General features: G+C 43.1%; 1 protein-coding gene across 3 annotated transcripts in view; it reads left to right on the forward strand.

The window, feature by feature from the left end:
- Positions 1-18,330, forward strand: part of Cc2d2a (coiled-coil and C2 domain containing 2A) — a 71,846-nt gene that overhangs the window by 10,566 nt on the left and 42,950 nt on the right. For 2 of the 3 annotated variants that reach the window (XM_055624244.1, XM_055624245.1), the window contains 7 exons: positions 98-199; positions 1,095-1,271; positions 3,011-3,170; positions 5,952-6,088; positions 6,753-6,884; positions 12,850-13,059; positions 14,325-14,431. In XM_055624244.1, the coding sequence (XP_055480219.1) occupies positions 98-199; positions 1,095-1,271; positions 3,011-3,170; positions 5,952-6,088; positions 6,753-6,884; positions 12,850-13,059; positions 14,325-14,431 (1,025 nt within the window). The remainder of the gene's footprint in view (positions 1-97; positions 200-1,094; positions 1,272-3,010; positions 3,171-5,951; positions 6,089-6,752; positions 6,885-12,849; positions 13,060-14,324; positions 14,432-18,330) is intronic. The other variant, XM_055624246.1, reaches the window with a different exon arrangement.

Genomic DNA, 18,330 nt, shown 5'->3' on the forward strand with positions numbered 1-18,330 from the left:
TGACAGTTATGCCAGCACAAAGCCTAGCCCTCAACTTAGAATACTCTTAGTTTCTAGACTTTTTTGTTTAATATATCTTTTTTTTTTCTTTACACAGTCAAGTAAAGATGTACAAGGCCCTCAACAAGAAGATGACTCCCAGAGTTATTCAAGAGTTAAGTTCCGTGATTCTGTACGAAAAATCAAGTCAAAACCCCAGGTCAGAAATTCTGTTTAAAAATGTTTTAAAAATCATGTTTGTTTCTGTTTCTCAAAAATAGCTAATCATAGGTGTATAACTGACCACTGCTGCCATGCTGCATGAGAGAGAGAGATGATTTCTACCTTTAAAGTCTTGGAAGACAGATGAAAATGCTGCCCCATTGTGGGAGGAGGAGGGCAAAATGACAGAGAATGGTAATGAAGAGAGGTTGTTCATCTCTCGAATTGCCCCAGTTGTTGTGATGCAGAAGGAATGAGGGTACCAACTCAAGAACCAAAATGATAATAACTGTTACTTATAAAAATGAAAAACAGATCCTACACTTCTCATCAACAAAACTATCTCTTCCTTGGCCTATAGAACAATAAGTATACTGTTTGACACCTTAATAATCTTTCCTGAATCACTTACTTCTATAAATACTATATTTTTATGCTTACTGGGATGTGATTATGTAATTGTTCATATTTTTCAAAAGTAGAGCTGGAGAAAGATGGCTCAGCTACTAAGAGCATTAGCTGCTCTTCAAGAAGACCCGGGTTCAGTTCCCAGCACCTACGAGGCCACTCACAATTATATGTAACTCCAGTTCTAGGGAATCAGATGGCCTCTTCTGGCCTCTATGGGATATGGTGCACATACATGCAGGCAAAACATTCATATGCATCATATAATATTTTAAAAAGTAACTAGAGTTACTTATTTTAAACACTCAACAAACTGTCTGTTGCTCTTGTTAAAATCCATGACCTGTAAGTCAGCTATCCTTCAGCAAAGACAATACAGTCAGGAGGCCTCCATAAGCTGCAGTAGCAGCCAGCCAACTGTCACTTAATTACATGGGGCTCACTCAGTTTCCCCATCTAAGCTGCCACCACCTGTTTCTCTGCAGCCCCCTCCTGGGTTCCCCTCTGCAGAAGAGGCCTATAATTTCTTTACGTTCAACTTTGATCTTGAGCCAGAGGAGTCAGAAGAAAAAACACAAATAAAAGGCAGAGGCAGAGCTCATCAAGAGGACCAAGAAGGAGAAGGAGAAGAAGCACACACACAAGAGAGACCAAAGAAAACGGTATCTGATGCAGTGATTGTGGGGAGGAGAGAGTGGGAAGACAGATGGTGGAAGAATGGGGCCAGGGAGGAGCCTGCCCCATCCCAAAGGACAGCTCACTCCTGTCTTGGTTGGAAGCAGGAGGACCTGTATGCAGTGAGGGTTGATGCACTTGACCTTCTGTAGCCCTTGATACAGCCACAGATGGGTAGTAAAGGCCTTAGTTAAATCTGTCCATCTTTTCTCGTGAAAAAAGAAATAAAGTAGCATGGTTTGAGAGTAGTTTTGTTTTGTTCTTGTTTGTTTGTTCGTTTTGTTTTGCTAGATTCTGCATTGCACACAGACAGAGTACTTGGCTCTGGAAGGCAAATGAAACCTGCCTCTCTCCCATGGCTTACAAGGGAGTACAAGGCACGATTTTGTGCCAACTACCACCCCTGACTATAAATTATGCTACGTAACTATGGGCCCGGGTTCTTTAAGTAAATATTATCAAATAAGCGTCTTCAAAGGCCATGAGCCCCGCTGGCATTTAGGTTGCTGTTTAGGTTATCACTTCTGAGTTGGCTTCCTCTGTTGTGCGATTTTCCAGGAAGATGGAATAGCAAAAATTAACCAATGAAAATCCACTTGTGGAAGATGAGAGGTCACCTTTATCTGATAAGAACCAAAAGGAAAATTTAGTTTGTGTATCTGTGCACAGTGTGTATACATGTGTGCAAAATGTACTTGTGTGAGTTAATATGTGTAAATGTGGGTAGGTATGTGCCACAGTCCTGTGTAGGCCAGAGGAGATCTTTTTTTAAATTAATTAATTTTTTTATTAATTATAATTTATTCGATTTGTATCCCAGCTGTAGTCTCTCCCTTGTTCCCTCCCAATCCTACCCTTCTTCCCTCATCTTCTCCTATGCCCCTCCCCCAGTCCACTGATAGGTGAGGTCCTCCTCCCCTTCCATCTGATCCTAGTCTATCAGGTCTCGTCAGGCCTGGCTGCTTTGTCTTCCACTATGGCCTGGCAAGGCTGCTCCCCCCCAGGGAGAGGTGATCAAAGAGCAGGCCACTGAGTTCATGTCAGAGACAGCCCCTGTTCCCCTTACTAGGGTACCCACTTGGACACTGAGCTGCCATGGGCTACATCTGTGCAGAGTTTCTAGGTTATCTCCATGCATGGTCCTTGGTTGGAGTATCAGTCTCAGAAAAGACCCCTGTGCCCAGATTTTTTTGGTTCTGTTGGTCTCCTTGTGGACCTCCTGTCCCCTCTAGGTCTTTCATCTCTCCCTTCTTTCATAAGATTCCCTGTACTCTGCTCAAAGTTTGGCTATGAGTCTTAGCATCTGCTTTAATACCCTACTGGGTAGAGTCTTTCAGAGGCCCGCAAGAGGAGATCTTCAGGTGTATCTCATCACCTTCTACCTTGCTTGAGGCAGGGTCCATGTTGTTTGTCCACTGTGTGGGGCAGGCTAGCTGGCCAGTGAACCTTCAGGGCTTCTCCTGTCCCATCTCCCTATGGGAATACTGCAATGACAGATGCTCTTCTTGTACATCCAGCTTTTATGTCGGCTCTAGGAAGTTCAAGCTGCAGCCTCATGCTTTTATAGTAAGCACCTTTATCCACATATCTATCTCCCCCAGCCTGGAGAGTGCAATGTTGTTGTAAGATATGTTAAGTTTCATTTGTTTGGTATCAGTAATTCTTTTCCCAAGTGGGCTAAGGATCTTGGTGTGACGTTCTCTTGCTACCTTTCAATGTTGCACAGGAGGAAGAGCTGCTTGATGAGAAGAATGCTGACGACCTCCTGTTGGGCTTAGATCCCACAGCCCATGACTTCGTGGCAGTCAGAGCCGCAGAGTACAAAAGTGGCCACATTTGGCTGCAGAAGGAAAAAGAAATCCTCTTCACACCCAGTCGGGCGACAGGTATTCACTTCCTTTCCTTGCTTAACTTGGCCACCTTCCCTTTCCTGACGATGAACTATGCCTGGCATATTAAGGACCACCCTTTCCAGAGCTGATCTTAGGTTGGAATATGATTTACTAATTAAGAACCATTTTCAGGGGCTGGGGAGATGCCTGGGTAGATAAAGTGCTCACCACGCAAGCTTGACAACCTGGGTTTGGATCCTTGGCATCCATGTAAAAAGCCAGGTACAGTAGCACCTGCCCATTATCCCAGTGTGGGGAAATGGAGATGGTTGGATCCCTGGAGCTTGCTGGCCAGATTAGCTCTAGGTTCAGTGAGAGATGCCACTGTGTCTCAAAAACTCAGTGCATACACGTTTTCACTCACCTGAGCACACACCTTCCCCATGCTCTGTGGCTATACAGGAGTAGGAGAGCAGAATGCAACCAGGAACTGGCTCCCTTATTCCTAGGTGCCTTGGCTGAAGAAAGGAAGGAATAAAAATTGCATAAAAGATGACTTGGTGGGGCTGGAGAGATGGCTCAGAGGTTAAGAGCACTGGCTGCTCTTCTAGAAGTCCTGAGTTCAAAACTCAGCAACCACAGAGTGGCTCACAACCATCTATAATGAGATCTGGTACCCTCTTCTGGCATGCAGCTGTACATGCAGTCAGAACACTGTATACATAATAAATAAAAAATAATGACTTGGTGCACCACTGAGATAATATGGGTGAAGGGCCCAGTGTGTTGACTAAACCACATATTTTTTTTTTCCTATTGCTGTTGCTATTGTAGATAGCAGTGGCTTTTAAAGGAGTCCCGACCCCAAAGGTGCAGAAAAAGCACCTTTCCTAATTTAATTTTTGTTGGCACAGTAGTATCTGTGACAAATAAGGATATACATATTTGGGTGAGAAGTCAAAATTATTTTTAAAAAACTTTTAGACCCCATGAGAGTAGTGCTGACCTGGTATTTTAGTGTGATGAGTTAGGAATGATAAAGAAGCATGCCCCATGTTTTCGAGGAACACGGGTATTTCTGGTTGCAGTGGGTATGATATGTAGGGAATACAGTATCTCATGGCCACACACGGGCAAGACAGCATGATGAGGTGTTAACGTCATTCAGAGTTAGAAAATCACGAGCCCTGTAAACATTAACTCTTCAGTTACATCCTGGTACCACAGTCTGCCCTACCCCTTTCTTCTGTTTTCTCTGGTCTGCTTTGCTGCAGCTGGGCCCACAGCCTTGACAGAATCTAACCTCTGCTGGTGCCCCTCGCCAGCACAGAGCCCCAATTTCCTCCCCCGCTACCCTTTGCCCCCTCTCACTACACCACAGCATTCTGGAAGCATGTCTGTATCCCAGCATGTGTAGTTCTCAGTACAGTGATATCTGGCTGAAGGACAGGCATGCACTCTGAGAAAGGTCATTAGGTGAACTGATAGTTGTGTGAACATAACACTGTGTGTACCCAGGTGGTACAGCCTGCGTATTGATCTGGATTGTGTTGTATAGTCCCTGCCTCCTAAGAGAAGACCTGCACAGCACATCATTCTGATAGTGCAGGGACCCGAGGCTAAGTGCAGGGAAGCCTGTGATAGAAAGCTTTGGGCTCCATTGTGATCTCATACAATTGTGGGCAGAACAGAGCTGACAGATCCATGTGTTGTTCATATGAATGACTGCACGCAGTCTTCCCTTGCAGGGTCCACTCTCCCGCATAGCACATTCACCTCTAAACAGTGGGGTTGCAAGGTGCCTGCCCTGGGCAGACTCCTTCTTGTATCTTGAGTTCATCTCTCTCCTTCCCAAGTTTCTACAGTTTTGTGTCTATAGAAAGACACTCTCTAGAGCAGTGGTTCTCAACCTTCCTAACGCTGTGACCCTTTAACACAGTTCCTCATGTTGTGGTGACCCCCATCCATAAATTATTCTTGTTGTTACTTCATAACTGTAATTTTGCTACCATTATGAGTTGTAATGTAAATATCTGTATTTTTTGATGGTCTTAGGCAACCCCTGTGAAAGGCTCATTCGAACCCCAAAGGGGTTGTGACCCTCAGGTTGAGTACCGCTGCCCTAGTGTCATCCTGTAGACCTTGTCTCTTGTTTCTGCCTGTTGCTCCCACCGCCACCTATGTGGCTGGCTCTCCACAGCAGCAGCCTGGCCAGAGCCCTGAGTCACATGAGTATCTGTCACCAGGAAGTTCACAGCAAAGAGCAGCTTTTTATGAATAAAAAGGAAAGAAAGAGCACACAGATAATCCAGGTCACTCTTGCTTCACTCGGAGAAACTTTTCCTTTTCAGTGCTGAGTATTAGCCCCAGGTCCATTCTCCATGCTGACTGCCTTCCCAGGATGTGAGTTTTTGGTTTGCAAACCATTTCCTTATACTTGACATCATCTAATTCTCCCAGGAATCCAGTGAAGGAAAAACTGTTAGTTCTCATACAAATGAAAAGAGGTCCAAGTGTGTGGCCTGAATTCACTAGGCTAAAAAACACAATATCTCAAACTCCCATACCCTGTCCCTTGGCTCTGAATGCCACATTCTTCTCCTCCAGACACCGAGATGCTGAATTATTTAGGTGCCGTGTCTCAGTTACATGATTCTATATGATATTGCAAATGAACACATTCATCTCTTCCTCGGCTCTGCTTCTAGAAATTAATTTAGAAAATATGTCTTTTCCATAAGCGAGACCTCTGATGCTTATTTTAATTCCCCAAGTGGCAGTTTGAAGGCCGAGACTAACACTCATGCTTATTGTATTTATCTGTGAACTGCCTAGTGCCGACCTATAAAAAGCTTCCTGAGAATGTGCAGCCCAGATTCCTGGAAGATGAGGGTCTCTACATTGGGGCAAGACCAGCGGTGACACGCACCAATGAGAACATCATGGAGAACAGACTGCTGACCCAGGAACCTGTGAGTGGGGACGGCACTCCTCAGAGGAGCCTGGCACCATCCGCTGGACTCTTTTCCTCTATAGACTCTTTCAAGGGAAATTGGTTCTTTCTAGTTTTTTTTCCCCTCTGTCTCTCAGTACATTCTGAGACCACCACCTCTCAACTGCTCAGAGCACATCTCCTGCCAACGAGATACCAACATTTTCCCAGGTCTCAATATTTTTTTTTAACTGTCAACATAGAGAATGATCTCACTTTTGTGTTTTTCCCCTTAATTCTTTAATGAAGAATAAAAGAACATAAGATGTTTGTTAAGCATTCAGTTACCTGTCTTTCCCCTCTTTATTTTGTTTTGTTTTCTCTGTCTACTCCTTGCTGTCCTGAAACTCCCTCTACAGAGGCTGGCCTTGAGCTCAGAGATCCACTGCCCTCTGCCTCCCAAGTGCTGGGATAGAAGGCATGCTCTACTATGACAGATCCACCTACTTGTCTTAAATGAAACTTAATAGTGGGGTGTTAGTGAACAATCGATTTCATGGAGACGGAAACTCTTAAAATTCTTTTTGGGCCCAAGGTGACAAATGAAATACATAACCAAAACAGGAATTGTCAGAAAATGTTTTGCAAAATGTCTTCTGCCCAAATATAAAGAAATCTGGTCCTTCTTTCTGCTTGACCCACAGGAGAGGAAGTGGTTTGGAGATGATGGCAGAATCCTGGCACTGCCCAGCCCCATCAAGCCATTTCCCTCAAGGCCATCTCTGTCCACCCAGGAGCAAAGCGCCAAGGCTGAACTGAAGACTTTGTACAAGAAGGTACATGTTCACATGCCCTCTTGGCTTTCACCCCTTGTTAACACGTGAAGTTGAAGTCTCCCTGCTTACTGAGTAGCTTGAGGTGAGTTTATAACATTCTATTTAGAACTTTTTAAAAATAAGTCACCACCCCACATGGGAAACCCAAGTGGCAGTTGTAAGAGTGAGTCTGCATCTACACACGTGATCCTAGCTTCCTCAGGTCTGATCGTCCCAGCTAGGGAAAGCTCTGTCAGCAACTTTATCTCCATAATCAACCTGGCTGCCCTTATTTTCACTTTTGCTCTTTCCTTTCTCTTTACTAGTCACAAGTGCTGGAAGACCGTTTCATCTCCTCTGTTTTTGTGATGTAAGGGAGATGTATTTTCCCTGCACATCCCTTTACCTTTCTTATCTCAAGCTCTCTACCAAACTGCCTGATTTGGGTCCTTGCTTTACTACTCATTCAGTGAACTTGGTCCTCTGTCTCTTTCTGTGTCTTGACTCTTGCCTATAAAGTAGGATTACAAACAATGCTTTTCTCCTAGAAATTCTATGCAGACTAAATGAGATAATATGTGCTTCCATGACAGAATATCTGAAGGTTAGAGCTTTATTAAGAAAAGACATTTAGCTCATAGTCCTAGGAGTTTAAAAGCATGGTACCAACAACTGCTTAGCTATGCTGGAAGCCTCAGGGAAGATGCCATCACCATGGTAGGAGCCCATGTAGAAAAACTCATGTGATGATAATGGAAGCCACAGGGACAAACTGAAATGGCAAGACCGGTTTTATAACAACTCACCGCTTGAGAATTGGCCTGTTCCAATGATCAGCATTAATCCCTTCTGAGAACAGTGCCACCATGGTCAAGCCACCATCTGCCACCTATTAAATTCCTGCTGTGTCAACAAGCAACAGCACCTCAGAGACCAAACTTCCAGCATTCTAAACTCTGGGGGACAAATACCAGCCATCATTTTAAATCTGTATTATCTCCATGCTGATCAAACAAAACAGAACAGGAGTATGAAGACCGTTCTGTAAAGTGGAGTTATGTGCAGAGAAGACCCAGCCCCCACTCTAAGGGCCTAAGCAGACATGTACTGTCCGCCATGCAGCTTGGCAGCCCTTTGCTCTCTGGCCTTCCCTTCGTTAAAAAGTGGGAATGATAATACTCTCCAGGACCCTGCTGCGTCCTACTGAGTGCTGAGATGACCCATGAGCTGCCTCTTTATGAACTTCAAACTTTTATAAAATAGTTTTTATAGGCAGTTGTTAACAAACGGCTGTTTTGTGCAGAAGTGTGGTCCAGGTAGTGGGTTTTCATATAGGTTCCAGGCTGGGGGTGTAGGGGGATTTATTGTCCACTTGTCACAAGACAAAGATACATAGTATAATTAGTAATCAAGACAGCATGAACTTATACCTATAACCTGTCAGTATGTCTCTTCATCCAGGCAGCCATCTAAGCATGAAGCATTAATATAATAAAGCACTAGATTATGGGAAGAATTAGAAAACTGAGGTAGTTAATAGAGAGGGTGTCTTTAGGAACTAGTGAATCTTGACCTGTCTCTCTTAGCTAATTCTAAGCTAATGTGGAAATGTGTTGGAGTTAAGGGATCCGATTGTCAGTTGCACCAAGGGTAAAACTGGCCAAAATAAAGCCACTAGGATGTGAGACCAGACTGTCCTATTCTATCGCAGATGGATGACTTTTCCCTCTTGACACAAGCTGAGTCACTAAAACTGGTGATTTTACCTCATGGAATACCAAAGAAATTATACCAATCTCCCAGTTTGATCTAGGCAGTCCTACAATGGTGGCTCTTCTCTCAGGTGTCTCTGGGCTGTGTCCAGTTGACAGTTAAAACTAACCAGAACAATAAATAACACTGTATGATCTTCTCAGTTCCAGCTTGACATTTGAAGACTATACATAGTATATAATGGAAGAATCTGATTACCTCACAGTTACTTTTTGTGCAGCTAGCTAGCATATTACATTTTCCAAAAATATAATAAGGCCCACACTAAAAAATAGATCCCTTAAAACTGACTCTTCCTGGATGTACATATGTATCCTCTGACTAACATCTTTCCAGTCCCCTCTCACAGCAACTACTGCAGTACTAGCCTCAAATAGGGGATGGATGTCACTGGTTATCAGATGAATAACTAAAGAAAATCTAATAAATACACACAGCAAATGTGTTAGTCAGTTTTCCTTTACTGTAACAGAATATCTGAAATAATCACTTTAAAAGGAGAAAGAGCTACGCATGGTGACACACACTTTTAATCCTAGTACTCAGGAGGCAGAGGTGGGAAGATCACTATGAGTTCAGTGCCAGCCTGGTCTACAAAGCTAGCTCCAGGGCAGCCAGGGCTACACAGAGAGACCCTGCCTCAAAGAACAACAAAATGCTGTGCCGAGGTATATTCAGAAATGTCTTTCTTTTTACTTCCATTCTTGGACTCAGCTGTCTCTTGTGCTAAATAGCTTTTCTTGGGGCTTGGCTAAGTTTTCTTATGAGATGATCAGGAGTCAGCAGTTCTTTGGAACTTGATGCTCACTCAGCCCAGCAGGAGTGAACCATCCCCCAAATAAAGTCAGTCTCCTGTTAGTGAGCTACTCTAAAACATTAGACTATCAATTCCAATGATAAGTGAATGTTTACCCAGAGGGTAATTTGGGAGTCTTATTTATTACAGAGTTAATTTAGCACTGCTATTACGAACATTTCCTTTCATTACAAAGAAAAAAAATTTAGTTGCTTAAAAGTGAAATAATCTGCAGCTTCTAAATTGAGATGAAGCAACTAATGATAAAGAAATGCAAACAGACATACAAAGAAAAACACTTAAACTTCAAATAAACTATGCAACCTAACACATTTTAACAGGGGATCAATCCAAGTCTGAAAATTAAAAATTCCAAATGGGACAAAACATAATAGAAAATGCTGTTTTTCCAATTACAGTAGCAAAGTGGTCTAGAGCCACTGAAGAGCAGCCCCAGTAACTGTGTTTCTTCTCCTGTCTACCTTTCCTTTCTGTGTCATTCTGTCTTAAACTAAAAGTGTGAACTATACTACATTGTACTAAGTTTTTGAAGTCCAAAGGTAGCAGTATCCAAAGTTGCCCTTAACCTTCATGTCCCACATGAGGAGCCAGGGACTAAAGGTACTTTGTTGGATGGGGACTGCCTGCTATCAGAAGTCTGCCGGTTGGAGGAATTTGTCAGGAATCCACCCTCCTGAACTTGAACTCATCAAGTGTTAGTTATCACTTGATGGAATTAGTACTTTCCCTTCTTGCTCTTCTTCCCAACTTTTCATGGAAGCTCTGCATTGGTTGCAAATGGCAGAAACCCAGTGAAAACTAGTTTAAGGGTCTTTGCCCAGTCCCCAAACGGAGGCTAAAACTGAAGGAGAAGGCATAGAAGGCCAAAGACTGGGACTTCAGCTGGGTGCCAGAAGACTGACACACACCCCCTCTCTCTCCTTTTTTTTTCTCTTACTCTCTGTCTCTCTCCCTCCCTCCCTTCCTTTCTCCTTTCCCTTTCTCCCTCTCTCCTTTGTTCCTCTAGTTCTTCTTGCCTTTTGTAGACAGGGAAGGATTCTCCTTTCTCCACATATACTCTATCAATACTAAAGAAAAATGCCAGTCAGTTGTAAAAGGAATCGTGTACCCACCCAGGTCATAGTCCAGCGATGTGGCGTGGTCCTTGAATGGGAAAATGAGAGTGGTCTCCAGAAAGACCTGGAACAGAAGATGTGGGATCTCTCTAAGGCACACTTAGGCTTTGTTATTATTTTCTCAGAACCATGTAGAAACCATCCTGTCAGTCTTGTCAACTTCACAAGTTGGAATACACTCGGAAAATACTCTCTCTCCTTGGGAGAAACTGTTGCTATTTCTTCCACGATAGTCCTCAGTTTGTAAGAAATATAAGCAGATGGAAGAAGACAAGATTCAGGGTTCTTTCTCCCTAAGACAGTGAGGGTTGGGCATTCCGAGTGGCTGAGCTCAGCATCTAAGATAGAGGGACCAAGCAGGAGTTACTGGATGGTGACATCGTCCCCAAGATGGGAAAGGAATGCGTAGAAAAGATGCCCCAGGCAACATGCAAGTGCGTGCCAACACTCTACACAGGCTCCTACTCATCCTGAAAATACAGGCTAGAACCTGAGAACCACACCCTGAGTGACTGTAACACTTGAAACTCCCATAAAGGGGGGAGAGTAAGGCGGAACTAGCAGCCAGAGAGGAAACTCCCATCACATCTGTGATTGACATTTAATTATATGTGTCTAGCTACATTAAAGTTATTTTAATTAATGCACGTTATCTGAGTGGTCCTCAAATATGTAAATTTAATTGCAGCCTCTCCATTCTGTACTTTTTTTCCAGATTAGTAGAGGAATTGGTTTAAGACCAGTCACTCCTTTTTTTTTGTTTGTTTGTTTGGATGGAGCTTTGGGAGCTCTTCCTGTTAACTGGAAAATTACAAGATTGTGTAACATAAATGCGTTATTCGCAAGTTATGAGGCTAAATGAATGTTGTAAAACCTCAAGGCAGAATTAATGCCCGATTCTGCATCACCTGAGGGGAATATGGTCAGTCTATGTTTAATTCCTTTGCGTGTCTCAGGTGGGGAAGCAGGATTGGGGCCAGAAGCATTGGAATCCAATCCTAGCTCTATCCTGAACTTGGTTTGGGACCATGGACACACACGGTGTGTCTTTGGGACTCTGTAGAAATAGTAGACTGAGAAAAAATGTTTAGTTGGTGTTTGGCAACCATGTAGAGCTTTGTAGCACTTTGCGTGCATTATCCTCTTTATTCAACAATAACTGCAATCCAGTAGAGTCCAGAATCAAGTAGCAGCTGACTTAGAGGGGGAAAAATCCATTACCTGATAGGATGAGGCTTGGCATATGCAGAAGAGGGGATTCTAGCATTAGATGCCCATGGTTTTAATGTTATTCCATAGTTGACTAAGAAGAGAAAAGGGAACTCTACACTTGTGTGCTGCATTTGTGTTTGTGTGTGTGTGTGTGCTATGTGTTGTGTGTATAAAAATATGTCTCATGAAGCCAGGCAGGGTGGCACATGCCTTAATCCCAGCACTTTGGGAGGTAGAGGCAGGTGATTGGTGGATCTCTGTGAGTTCAAAGCCATCCTGGTCTACAGAGCAAGTTCAGGACAGCCAAGGCTACACAGAGAAACTCTGGCTTGAAAAAGAAAAAGAAAAGAAATATCTCTTGTAGAATGTCTGACTTTGCAGTTATTTTTTGTCAAGATAGTTTTATGAGGAGACAGCTGCCTGAGTCCAGCCATCTCTGGAACAGCCTTTATCCTACTGACAGAGACAAGGCTCCAGAACCAGCTCTTATTCTGCTTCTTCAGATATTTCATGTTTGTCTGCTAATCAGTAAAAGATGTGAAGTGGGAAGTTGCCATTATCCTGTTATCTAAACTAAGGCATACAAGTCATGAATGTGTTGCCTGTCTTGACTTAAAGCTTGCCCACTCCTTTGTTCTCTTATTGTCCTAAATTCCTAGGCCAATGTCCAGGAGGGAACCTGACTGCAAAAAGCTGAGTCAAGGCTCCTGAAACCAGGTGAAGCACTGGAATCCAATCCCAGCTCAGTCACCCACATTTACCAGGCCACCCCACTCCCCCTCTCTTTGTGTTTTCATTCTTTAAAAATGTTGTACAATCTCCCTTCGGGGACCTGGTTCAGATCCCTATCCCTCTGCATATGTTATTCCACTTGCTCTTAGTTACAACAGAGGTCTTCTGTGATCCAAATAATGATTGATTTTCAAGGTCATCCGCTACAAAACCCAAGAAACAAGGAAACCTATTTCAAAAAGATCCATAACAGTGTGCATCTGACTGCCTTTCCTTTGAGGGCAGGACTGCACTCTCTAAGTAATGCCTGGAACTCACAGTCTGCTCTCTTTGGCAGGCGGTGAAGTATGTCCACAGTAGACAGCATATGATTGGATCTGCAGACCCTCCAGGAAATTTCCAACTGGATGTCGATATTTCAGGCTTAATCTTCACTCATCATCCCTGTTTTAGCCGAGAGCATGTCTTAGCATCCAAGCTGGCTCAGTTGTATGACCAGTACCTTGCTAGACAGCAAAGAAACAAGACAAAATTTCTTACAGATAAGGTACTTGTGTTTTCCAGGCTTGTTGATGGGTTGGATTGTTCTGATTACTCTAGTTGGGATGCTTTTACCATCAAATGTTTCTGTCCCTATTTTACATGTTCTCTCTGTCTGGGATGTATGACACACTGTCCAACCTAGAGGCAAAAGGAAGATACTTTATTTCCTCTTCCTGTAGCTGTGATAAAAATGTCATGACGAAAGCAGCTTGAAGAAGAAAGGGTTTATTTTGTCTCACAGTTCGGTATATAATCCATTGTAGTGAGGAAGTCAAGGTAGCAGGAGCCTGAAGCAGCTGATCGCATCCATTAGCAGGAACAAAGAGCAACACCTGCACACTGGATGGTACTCAGCTCCTTCTCCATTTTCCACAGTCCAGGATCTCTGCATAAACAATGGTGCTGCCCACAGTAGGTGGGTCTCTTCTCCTAATTAACTCAGTCAAGATAACCTCTCAACGCAAGCCCAGGCGCTAATCTCCCAGATGATTCTGGATTTTATCAGGTTAAATTGGGATCAACTATTACAGGAGAGTAGAAGCCCGACCTCCACAGCACACATTTGCCTTACAGAGGAAGATTTGTATGGGCTACCAGTGATTCCACCCATGAGACATGCACATCATGTGATATGCAGTTATTACAGGATGAAACAATCTCGGATCCTGAGACTGTTGCTGGCTTGAGAAGGTGGCTGTCCTCAGTTATTCTCATATTTATGTAGATTTTTATTCCCCATAGTGTAGCACCCAAACACAGACCAGCTGCTTCAGCTGATGCAGAGGAATGGCTACCGCTTGGACTCATTTCTAGTGTGATACTATCTTCTGGGACTTCTCTGGCATTTATGGCTTCAGACAATACTCCCCCAACCTTAAAACCTTACTGTCTATGTGAGACACTACCCTATAACACTTCCTCCACCGTTCTGGTTACTTCATATAGAAAGGATACTGTTTTGTGTTAAGAACCCAGAAAGACCCACTGTTATCATTGAAAGTATATTTGTTTCTGAGATGCTTGGTAAAATTTATATTTGTAACAAGCAGTCTCATTACCTGGCCCCCAAAGTAAAGATAAATAAACACTGTTCCATAGAATTCCAGATTCACATGAATAGAATAGGCAGTTCTTTGTCAGCATTGGTTTTGATGGTTTTGGTGAAAGTCTGGAGATGCCAGAGCCTTGAGAAGCCATAGATGTGCTCTCACCATTCCACTCAGGATTATAGAATTCCTAACACAGAACTTCTATTGCTATCTTGTTAAGCTTCAAGCCCTGAGAAATGCTGTTCAGACCAGTCTTAACCCAGAGAAACCTCAACAGCCTCTTGACGCAACCCAAAAAACCATCAAGGAATATAAATCTGAAATTCGGTGAGTAAAGTTTTCAAGAACTTCCCTTGTTCTCTGTTAGGCCATGTATTTACAGTTCATATTTCTGAAAATGTGCTGAATTCATGTGAAATTCATGGTAGAAATTTCACATGAAACGTGAAATTCACAGGAAACGATGACACCGATAACCTAATATATAAATGCAGAGCTTAAAGTCTGATGATAGGAATGAGAATACAGAGAAAGACCAGACTGATAATCACTGAATCAAGGAGGAGAGAGGGACTCACAGGCCCCACCGACCCTTTACCTCTGAACTGTTTGTTATACATAGATTCTGTCTTTGGTTGTGAACCACAGCTGAGGCCAGCAGGCTCCAATAGATAGCTCCAGTCCCACAGTCACACAGATGGTCCTGGTTGATCTTGGAGGGTCATTAACATGATTTGTGGGGAGGGTATAGGGTGGACACGGATGGTAGAGAGGTAAAAGTGATAAGAATTAAAAAGTGTATGTATGTGAAATCATAAATAACAATAATTATTTAAAAATCAGTCTAGAACAAAAAGGTACCCACCAGCTGTAACCCAGAATTTCAGGGGTGTGTGCTCTAAGGAGCCACATGCCTTTGTCACAGGAAGACAAATGCCGTGTGTGCAGCATCATTCACAAAAGTGAGATTTAGAAATAGCCCAGTGGTACCAGGATCACATCTGTGCAGACACAGACATCTGTCCTACAGTTTAAGATGGATGGGCCTGGTAGCATGCCCCAACATGGGGAAATCTGGAACACAGTGTTGAATGATAAACTCATGTGCCCTGGGCTATTTGCTGTATGGTGTGGTCCACAGGGCAGTAAGAACACATGAACAATATTCATTTGTCATGGGCAACACATCTGTCCTTTGGACAGAAAAGGTATATGCCCCATTCTTTTTCCTGGGAGGGAGGGAGGGAGGGAGGGAGGGAGGGAGGGGGGGGGGGGAGGGAGGATGTAAGGTTGCTGGGGGAGGCAGACTTCAGTTGTAATTACTACAATCACTGAAAAAAAAAAAAAACCTCTTAGTAACTGAGAGAAAATGTGAGTGGGCAGCATCTTCTTCAATATCTGTAACTTTCTTTTTGAGTTCTTCATAAGTTTAAAATTTAAAATGTAAAGCCCAGGTCACTGCTCCTAAGTAAGGAAACATAAAATATGAAAGTCCTACCCCCCAGGAAAAGGCCTTGAGAGCAGTTTCTTGATGGTTGTGTATGCTGTGGGTGTTTACACGTGGAGGCCTGTGTGCATGTGTTTTATTGTTTTGAAGAATCCTTGCATATTCCACTCTGTCACCTGCTTTTTTATGTGCCCTGCCTTTTAGCCCTTTTCTTCTCACCACACTCTAAGTCTCTGTCATTCAATCATGTAGATTTACTATAAAGTGTGAAGTCCCCAAGTGACAGGCATTACTCAGATAATTTTTAAGATGTGGAATAATTAAAATCCCTAAATTTGTGTGTTGGTTAGTTAGTTAGTTTGTTTTCAAGACAGAGTTTCTCTGTCTAGCCTTGGCTGTCCTGGACTTGCTTTGTAGACCAGGCTGACTGGCCTTGAACTCACAGCAATCTGCCTGCCTCTGCCTCCCAGAATGATGGGATTAAAGATGGGCCCCACCATGCCCAGCTATATTGGATCTTTTTATATGTTGGGTATTTTGACAGAAAAAATTCTTTTTAATTATTTTTTAGATTAATTACAGTTTATTCACTTTGTATCCCAGCTGTAGCCCCCTTCCTCCACCCCTCCCAATCTCACCCTCCCTCCCTCATCTCCTCCTATGGCCCTCTCCAAGTCCTCAGATAGGGGAGATCTTCCTAAAGAGTTAGCCACTGAGTTCATGTCAGAGACGGTCCCTGTTCCCCTTACTAGGAAACCTACCTGGATACTGAGATCCATGGGCTACATCTGAGCAGGGGTTGTAGGTTATATCCATGAATGGTCCTTGGTTGGAGTATTAGTCCCAGAAAAGACCCCTGTACCCGGATATTTTGGTTACAAAACAAATTCTTAGGACAGAAAATAATAAATCATAGAGATTCATTGTATGGTTGTTTTTTTTTTTTTTTTATTCCCTCCAATCTAGGCATGAATTGGAAATTCTTCTCGCAAAGTGGGAATTAGTGCAGTTTGTATACTGGAAAAGAATGAAAAGAATGCTTAAAATTAAAATTACTATTACAGTCATGTTGGTGTTTGACAAGGCCTTACTCATTATGTAAACAAAACTGGCCTCAAATTTCTGGCAGCCTCCTGCCTCAGCATCTCAAATACTGGAGGTACAGGTATATATGGTCCTATAAAATTATTTCTTATATTTAAAATGTCACTAGTTTTAGCAGAGAGTGAGCATGAAACAGCTTGAGAGAGATGGAGAGAGAGAGGAAAAAGGAGAAAGAAAAAGAAAGAGAGGGAAGGAGACAGACATATAGAGAGAGCTGGGGGAAGGACAGAGGTGGAAAGAGACAGAGAGCAAGAGAAACACAATAAAGCTGTTTTCGAAAAAAATCCTGGTTTCCCTAGAGCTGTGCTGATGAATCAGTTTGAAAAACAGCTGACTTGTGTGTGAGGCAGACTCACAGACACAACCCATTACAGTTATTTCCTGGCCATTGGGGATGAAAACTTCTAAGCCTTAGGATATTTGATGCAGTAAAAGAAGGGGTTCAGCCCCTCTCTGAGTTTTCACTAAGAGAAACCAACCTTGCGTAAATGGCCTATTCTAAGATAGTTTGTCAAGTAGGCCCTTTCCTTAACCCTCTGAAACCAGCTGATCCCCCACCAACTTCCCTGTGATTTCCCAATCCTGACATCTTCTGAGTCTGGGATTGGTATGGTTGACCTGGACCAGCACTACTTGAAGACTTTTAAAGCAGCATTGTAGCTCTGTTGCCGATCTTCTGAACAAGATCCAAAATGTTTTAGGCAGGGATGATGGATGTCATGTGCTGCAGAAACAGGCTTTCACTCTCCTGGGGCTTCACACTAGATGTGCTCCCAAATAAGAATCCAAGTACTACAGCTGCCATCCAGCTGTACCTCAGTATCACAGTAGCATCTGTGACCGAACTTCTGGAAAGTGCTCACATCAGTACCATCTCCACTCCACTTACTCTGCCCTCACACACTCCCCTGCCTCTGAGGCAGAGCTTGGGGCCCTGAGACCTCTGCAGCCTGCTCAGCTCCTAGACACTGACACTCAGCCCTGTACACATTGCCTATTTAGATAGCTCTTCCCTTGAGATGTAGTTGTCCTTTTCAGTGTCCTTAGTCCACTCTCCCTCCTCCACCTAGCTAATAAAACTCCAGAATGCCCTGGAGTTGTTGTCTTAGCCCTTTAAAACCTGTATTCTCCCCTAAACGGCATCATCTCCTGTGGATCCACATAGTGCATCAAAGCTTTATCTCAGCCCTGGGTATCCCATCCATTCTGCAGACCCCACTCACCTATGTAAGACTGCAGAAGTACTAACCAGGGACCTACTCAAAAATCACCCTTCTCTCTTCCTCCACAGCTCTGCCATCATTTTTAACTAAATTTCTTTTGGGATTCTTTGCTTACTTAAACTCATATGGCAGTTGTTTTTGTTGTTGAGAAAAGTTTTCAGTATTTCTGAGAAATTGTTTTGTTGGTAACTGCAAAAGGGAAGTAGAAAAATTCTGAAGGTGTTATATAACTCAGTAAGTTAACTTGATATTTCAGTTTTTAAAAATAAAACAAGGGCTGGGCAGAGGTGATGCACACCTTTAATCCTGGCACTTGGGAGGCAGAGGCAAGCTGATTTCTCAGTTCAAGGTGAGCCTGGTCTACAGAGTGATTTCTACGATGGTTACACAGATAAGCCCTGTCTCAGATAGATAGATAGATAGATAGATAGATAGATAGATAGATAGATAGA

Source organism: Psammomys obesus, unplaced genomic scaffold (assembly GCF_907164565.1).
Source record: "Psammomys obesus unplaced genomic scaffold, mPsaObe1.curated_primary_1811, whole genome shotgun sequence".
Lineage (NCBI taxonomy): Eukaryota > Metazoa > Chordata > Mammalia > Rodentia > Muridae > Psammomys > Psammomys obesus.